This window comes from Syngnathoides biaculeatus, chromosome 20, assembly GCF_019802595.1.
Source record: "Syngnathoides biaculeatus isolate LvHL_M chromosome 20, ASM1980259v1, whole genome shotgun sequence".
NCBI classification, from domain to species: domain Eukaryota; kingdom Metazoa; phylum Chordata; class Actinopteri; order Syngnathiformes; family Syngnathidae; genus Syngnathoides; species Syngnathoides biaculeatus.
In genome coordinates, this window is record NC_084659.1 from 2,394,947 (window position 1) to 2,403,214 (window position 8,268).

Consider the following 8,268-nt stretch of genomic DNA (forward strand, 5'->3'; position numbering starts at 1 on the left):
GTAAGTACGGCATCCAGGAAAGGAACTTTGAGGGACAGATGGTGGTGAACTTTGCAAAAAGGATGGAAATGGCAGTAGTAAACACTTTTTTCCCAAAGAGGCAGGAACATATAGTGGCCTACAAGAGTGGAGGTAGAGCACGCAAGTGGATTATATTTTGTGCAGAGGATGTAATCTGAGGGAGGTTACTGACTGGAAAGTAGTGGTAGGGGGGAGTGTAGCTTGACAACACAGGATGGTGGTGTGTAGGACGAGTCTGGGGGTGGGTCGGAAAATTAAAAAGACAAAGGTAGTGCAGAGAACCAGGTGGTGAAAGCTGAGAAAGGAAGAATGCTGTGCGGCCTTCCGGAAAGAGTTGAGACAGGCTCAAGATGGACAGGAGGCGCTCCAGGAAGACTGGACTACTACAGCCAAGGTGATCAGAGAGACAGTGAGGAGAGTACTTGGTGTGTCATTTGGTAGGAAAGGGGAGAAGGAGACCTGGTGGTAGAACTCCAAAATACAGGAAGTCATACAAGGAAAGAGATTAGTGAAGAAGAAGTGGGACAGTAAGAGGACTGAAGAGACGCAAAAGGAATATATTGAGATGCGATGTAGGGAAAAGGTGGAGGTGGCGAAGGCTAAACAAGAGGCATATGACGACATGTACACCAGGGTGGACACAAAAGAAGGAGAAAATGATCTCTACAGGTTGGCCAGACAGAGGGATAGAGATGGGAAGGATGTGCAGCAGGTAAGGGTGATTAAGGATAGACACGGAAATGTGTTGACTAGTGCCAGTACTCTGTGGAATAAATGGAAAATATACTTTGAGAAGTTCATGAATGAAGAAAATGAGATGGGCAAAAGAGTGGAAGAGGCAAGTGTGAAGGACCAGGAAGTGGCAATGATTAGCAAGGGAGAAGTTCAAAAGGCATGACAAAGGATGAAGAATAGAAAGGCAGTTGGTCCTGATGACATACCCGTGAAGGTATGGAAGTAATTTGGAGAGGTGGCTGTGGAGTTTTTGACCAACTCATTCAACAGAATACGAGCGGGCGAGAAGATGCCTGAAGAATGGAGGAAAAGTGTACTAGTTCCCATTTTTAAGACAAAGGCGATTTTCAGAGCTGTGGGAATTAGAGAAGAATAAAGTTGATGATCCACACAATGAAGTTATGGGAAGGAGTAGTGGAGGGTAGACTCAGGTCAGAAGTCAGTACAGTGAAGAAAATAAGTATTTGAACACCCTGCTATATTGCAAGTTCTCCCACTTACAAATCACGGAGGAGTCTGAAATTTTCATCGTAGGTGCATGTCCACTGTGAGAGAGATCATCTTCTTCTTCTTCTTTTCCTTTCGGCTTGTCCCGTTAGGGGTCGCCACAGCGTGTCATCTTTTGCCATCTTAGCCTATCTCCTGCATCTTCCTCTCTAACCCCAACTGCCCTCATGTCTTCCCTCACCACATCCATAAACCTTCTCTTTGGTCTTCCTCTCGCTCTTTTGCCTGGGAGCTCCATCCTCAGCATCCTTCTACCAATATACTCACTCTCTCGCCTCTGAACATGTCCAAACCATCGAAGTCTGCTCTCTCGAATCTTGTCTCCAAAACATCCAGCTTTGGCTGTCCCTCGAATGAGCTCATTTCTAATCCTATCCAACCTGGTCACTCCGAGCGAGAACCTCAACATCTTCATTTCTGCCACCTCCAGTTCAGCTTCCTGTTGTTTCTTCAGTGCCACCGTCTCTAATCCGTACATCATGGCCGGCCTCACCACTGTTTTGTAAACTTTGCCTTTCATCCTAGCAGACACTCTTCTGTCACATAACACACCAGACACCTTTCGCCAGCTGTTCCAACCTGCTTGGACCCGTTTCTTCACTTCCTGACCACACTCTCCATTGCTCTGTATTGTTGACCCCAAGTATTTGAAGTCGTCCACCCTCGCTATCTCTTCTCCCTGTAGCCTCACTCTTCCCCCTCTACTTTTCTCATTCACGCACATATATTCTGTTTTACTTCGGCTAATCTTCATTCCTCTACTTTCCAGTGCATGTCTCCATCTTTCCAATTGTTCCTCTGCATGCTCCCTGCTTTCACTGCATATGACAATATCATCTGCGAACATCATGGTCCAAGGGGATTCCAGTCTAACCTCATCTGTCAGCCTATCCATTACCACTGCAAACAGGAAGGGGCTCAGAGCTGATCCCTGATGCAGTCCCACCTCCACCTTAAATTCCTCTGTCACACCTAAGGCACACCTCACCATTGTTCTGCTGCCATCATACATGTCCTGTACTATTTTAACATACTTCTCTGCCACACCAGACTTACGCATGCAGTACCACAGTTCCTCTCTTGGTACTCTGTCATAGGCTTTCTCTAGATCCACAAAGACACAATGTAGCTCCTTCTGACCTTCTCTGTACTTTTCCACGAGCATCCTCAAGGCAAATAATGCATCTGTGGTACTCTTTCTAGGCATGAAACCATACTGTTGCTCGCAGATACTTACTTCTGTCCTGAGTCTAGCCTCCACTACTCTTTCCCATAACTTCATTGTGTGGCTCATCAACTTTATTCCTCTATAGTTCCCACAGCTCTGAACATCCCCTTTGTTCTTAAAAATGGGAACTATCAGTATTCTGCAATGGCCTTATAATTTCTTTATTTTTCATCTTATTAAATTGAACAGATTGGGGTACTGCTGTGTCAGTGTGCAACAAAATATAATAGTAATAGAAAGTACAGTATCATACCAACTTGAACGATGTCGTCGTCTTTTCCTTTCGGCTTGTCCTATTAGGGGTCGCCACAGCGTGTCATCTTTTTCTACCTAAGCCTATCGCCTGCATCTTCCTTTCTAACACCAACTGCCCTCATGTTTTCACTCACAATATCCATGAACCTTCTGTTTGATCTTCCTCTCACTCTTTTGTCGACAGCTTCCTCCTCAGCACCCTTCTACCAATATACTCACTCTCTCGTCTTTGGACATGTCCAAACCATCGAAGTCTCCTCTTTTGAACCTTGTCTCCAAAATATCAAACTTTGGCTGTCCCGCTAATGAACTAATTTTTAATCCTATCCAACCCTCCGAGCAAGAATGTCAACATCTTCATTTCTGCCACCTCCATCTCTGCTTCCTGTTGTCTCTTCATTGCCACTGTCTCTAATCCGTCACTAATTCCGTGGGGATCTACCACAATTATAAGTGACAGAGTCATAATAACATCCTGTTTCCTATTCTACATTTTGGAGTTGCAGGTAAATATTCTGAACAAATGAGATTTAAACACATTGTGTTTGTCTTTTGTTTATGCAGACGTCAGTGAATATTTTGATCCAGCCTGGCAGCAGTCAGTGTCCAGTCACATCAAGGAAGAAGAGGAGGGCGAAGAGGTTCAACACATCAAAGAGGAGGAAGAAGAAGTCCTTCACTTTAAAGTGGAAGAGCAGGAGGAAATCATCCAGATTCCAGCCACTAGTGTCCATTTGAAGAGTGAAGATGGTCACAGTGAGGAGAGACAAGGGGCAAAGCCTCCAATTAGGAACAGCCCAGGTGATGGAGATTGTTGTGAAAGATCACAAACAGATGGTCATGATTATGATGATGATGATAAACAGTCAGTAGGTGATATGACACATCCCACTTCCAACAAATGCTGGGAATGTTCACAGTGTAGGAAAACTTTTGCTCCTATGAGGAATTTCAAACAACATGTGAAAATACACACTGGTGAGAAGCCTTTTTCCTGCTTAGTTTGTGGTGAAAGATTCACTCGGAAGGAACACTTAAAAATACACACAAGAACACACACTGGGGAGAAGCCTTTTTCCTGTTTAGTTTGTGGTCAAAGATTCACTCGGAAGGGAACCTTAAAAATACACACTAGAACACACACTGGTGAGAATTTTTTTTCCTGCTCAGTTTGTGATAAAAGATTCACTCAGAAGGGAAAATTAAAAATACACACAAGAACCCACACTGGGGAGAAGCCTTTTTCCTGCTCAGTTTGCGGTCAAAGATTTATTCAGAATGGACACTTAAAAATACACACAAGAATACACACTGGTGAGAAACCTTATTCCTGCTTAGTTTGTGGTCAAAGATTCTCTGAGAAGGGTCAATTAAAAATGCACACAAGAACACACACCGGTGAGAAACCTTTTGCATGCTCAGTTTGCGGGCAACATTTCACTCGGAAGGGTCAATTAAAAACACACACAAGAACACACACTGGTGAGAAACCTTTTTCCTGCTTAGTTTGCGGTCAAAGATTCACTCAGAAGGGAAATTTTAAAATACACACAAGAACACACACTTGTGAGAAACCTTTTGCGTGTTCAGTGTGTGGTCAAAGAACACTTTTCCTCCATTCTTCAGGCATCTTTTCGCCCGCTAGTATTCTGTTGAATAAGTTGGTCAAAAACTCCACAGCCATCTCTCCAAATTGCTTCCATACCTCTACCGGTATGTCATCAGGACCAACTGCCTTCCCATTTTTCATCCTTTGTAATGCCTTTCTGACTTCCCCCTTAGTAATCATTTCCACTTCCTGGTCCTTCACTCTTGCCTCTTCAACTCTTCCTTCTCTCTCATTTTCTTCATTCATCAACTTCTCAAAGTATTCTTTCCATCTATTTAGCACACTACCGGCACCAGTCAACACATTTCCATCTCTATCCTTAATCACCCTAACCTTCTGCACATCCTTCCCATCTCTATCCCTCTGTCTGGCCAACCTGTAGAGATCCTTTTCTCCTTCTTTCGTGTCCAACCTGGTGTACATGTCTTCATATGCCTCTTGTTTAGCCTTTGCCACCTCTACCTTTGCCCTACGTCGCATCTCGATGTACTCCTTTCGCCTCTCCTCAGTCCTCTCAGTATCCCACTTCTTCTTCGCTAATCTCTTTCCTTGTATGACTCCCAGTATTATGGGGTTCCACCACCAAGTCTCCTTCTCCCCTTTCCTACCAGATGACACACCAAGTACTCTCCTGCCTGTCTCTCTGATCACCTTGGCTGTAGTAGTCCAGTCTTCCTGGAGCGCCTCCTGTCCATCGAGAGCCTGTCTCACCTCTTTCCGGAAGGCCGCACAACATTCTTCCTTTCTCAGCTTCCACCACCTGGTTCTCTGCTCTACCTTGGTCTTCTTAATCTTCCTACCCACTACCAGAATCATCCTACATACTACCATCCTATGCTGTCGAGCTACACTCTCCCCTACCACTACTTTACAGTCAGTAACCTCCTTCAGATTACATCGTCTGCACAAAATATAATCTACCTGCGTGGTTCTACCTCCGCTCTTGTAGGTCACTATATGTTCCTCCCTCTTCTGGAAATAAGTGTTCACTACAGCCATCTCCATCCTTTTTGCAAAGTCCACCACCATCTGTCCCTCAAAGTTCCTTTCCTGGATGCCGTACTTACCCATCACTTCTTCATCGCACCTGTTTCCTTTACCAATATGTCCATTACAATCTGCACCAATCACAACTCTCTCGCTGTCTGGGATGCTCAGAACTACTTCATCTAGTTCCTTCCAGAATTTCTCTTTCAACTCTAGGTCACATCCTACCTGTGGTGCATAGCCGCTAACCACATTATACATAACACCCTCAATTTCAAATTTTAGTCTCATCACTCGATCTGATACTCTTTTCACCTCCAAGACATTCTTAGCCAGCTCTTCCTTTAAAATAACCCCTACTCCATTTCTCTTCCCATCTACTCCGTGGTAGAATAATTTAAACCCTGCTCCCAAACTTCTAGCCTTACTACCTTTCCACCTGCTCTCTTGGATGCACAGAATATCAACCTTTCTCCTAATCATCATGTCAACCAACTCCTGAGCTTTTCCTGTCATAGTCCCAACATTCAAAGTCCCTACACTCAGTTGTAGGCTCTGTGCATTCCTCTTTTTCTTCTGACGCTGGATCCGGTTTCCTCCTCTTCTTTGTCTTCGACCCACAGTAGCTGAATTTCCACCGACGCCCTGCAGGTTAGCAGTGCCGGGGGAGGGCGGGCGTTGTTAACCCAGGCCACGACCGATCCGGTATGGGATTCATTAGATGAACGCTCATATTTGTTTGGCACAGTTTTTACGCCGGATGCCCTTCCTGACGCAACCCTCTGCATTTATCCGGGCTTGGGACCGGCCTACAGATTGCACTGGTTTGTGCCCCCATAGGGCTGCATTTGTGAGAGAGATCATCTAAAAACAAAATTCCAGAAATCACAATGTATGATTTTCTTAAATGATTTATTAGTGTGATACAGCTGCAAATAAGTATTTGAACACCTGTTTACAAGTGTGTAAACAAAGTCCCTCAGAGCTCGCTCGCGGCCCGCCACCAGAGCTTGCTCTCAGCCCACTGCCGGAGCTTGCTCGTGGAGCGCCACCGGAGCAAGCACGCAGCCTGCTGCCGGAGCTTGCTTGCGGCCCGTCCCTCGCCACCGGAGCTCACTCGTGGCCGGTCACCCGCTGCCTGAGGCGCTCACTTGTGTCCCGCTCGTTGGCCTCCGAGTAGTCAGACCCCGCGTCATTCCCGTCCGAAGAGCAATCTGAAAATCCTACATTATTTACAGTCACAGGTTCAAATCTGTATGGAAGTGTTCATCCATCTTCCCGATCAACCAATACTGCTATATCTTCATCAGATGAGGATAAATCCGAGGAGTCAGTGCTGGCAATGATTGTCCCTCTGTAATCGAGCCTTTATTTGACATCACATCCACGCATGGAGGTCATGTGACACGCCAAAATGGCGGCGCCCAGGAAAATTCTCAATTGTCAATAAAAATCTTTTCAAAACACTATTAGATGAGAGATGACTAACATAACATTTTCAAGATACAGTACATATGACCTGACCTATTGGATACATTGTTAATCCAAACCACTGGAATTGCCCTTTATTTTTCAACCAGTACTAATTGAACAAGAAAAAGATATATACAATATAACCTAGTTCACATAATACAAGAATGTTGTAAAAGGAATTACTAATAACACTAATAACAATTACGCTCATATTACACATTTATGTTAAAAGGTTCTTGATCATTGCTTTTCTTACCAGCACACTTGTGTGTCTTAACCTGATACACAGAGAATCTTTTATCACTAAATGAGCAGGAAAAATGCTTTTCTCCATTGTGTATTTTTGTGTGTCTTTTTAAATCTGTCTTTTGTGCGAATCTTTTACAACACACAAAGCAGGAAAAAGGTTTCTCACCGGTGTGTGTTCTTGTGTGTCTTTTTAAATTTCCCATCTGAGTGAATCTTTGACCACACACTGAACACGCAAAAGGTTTCTCACAAGTGTGTGTTCTTGTGTGTATTTTAAAATTTCCCTTCTGAGTGAATCTTTGACCGCAAACTAAGCAGGAAAAAGGTTTCTCACCAGTGTGTGTTCTTGTGTGTGTTTTTAATTGACCCTTCCGAGTGAAATGTTGCCCGCAAACTGAGCATGCAAAAGGTTTCTCACCGGTGTGTGTTCTTGTGTGCATTTTTAATTGACCCTTCTCAGAGAATCTTTGACCACAAACTAAGCAGGAATAAGGTTTCTCACCAGTGTGTATTCTTGTGTGTATTTTTAAGTGTCCATTCTGAATAAATCTTTGACCGCAAACTGAGCAGGAAAAAGGCTTCTCCCCAGTGTGGGTTCTTGTGTGTATTTTTAATTTTCCCTTCTGAGTGAATCTTTTATCACAAACTGAGCAGGAAAAAAAATTCTCACCAGTGTGTGTTCTAGTGTGTATTTTTAAGGTTCCCTTCCGAGTGAATCTTTGACCACAAACTAAACAGGAAAAAGGCTTCTCCCCAGTGTGTGTTCTTGTGTGTATTTTTAAGTGTTCCTTCCGAGTGAATCTTTCACCACAAACTAAGCAGGAAAAAGGCTTCTCACCAGTGTGTATTTTCACATGTTGTTTGAAATTCCTCATAGGAGCAAAAGTTTTCCTACACTGTGAACATTCCCAGCATTTGTTGGAAGTGGGATGTGTCATATCACCTACTGACTGTTTATCATCATCATCATAATCATGACCATCTGTTTGTGATCTTTCACAACAATCTCCATCACCTGGGCTGTTCCTAATTGGAGGCTTTGCCCCTTGTCTCTCCTCACTGTGACCATCTTCACTCTTCAAATGGACACTAGTGGCTGGAATCTGGATGATTTCCTCCTGCTCTTCCACTTTAAAGTGAAGGACTTCTTCTTCCTCCTCTTTGATGTGTTGAACCTCTTCGCCCTCCTCTTCTTCCTTGATGT

General features: G+C 44.0%; 1 protein-coding gene across 1 annotated transcript; it reads left to right on the forward strand.

The window, feature by feature from the left end:
- Nucleotides 1-2,466: 2,466 nt before the first annotated feature.
- On the forward strand, nt 2,467-6,522 carry LOC133493943 (gastrula zinc finger protein XlCGF17.1-like). The gene is made up of 2 exons (XM_061807948.1): nt 2,467-4,342; nt 6,350-6,522. The coding sequence occupies exons 1-2, from the start codon at nt 3,625-3,627 to the stop codon at nt 6,520-6,522; spliced, it is 891 nt and encodes a 296-aa protein (XP_061663932.1). The 5' UTR covers nt 2,467-3,624.
- The last annotated feature ends 1,746 nt before the right edge of the window (nt 6,523-8,268 follow it).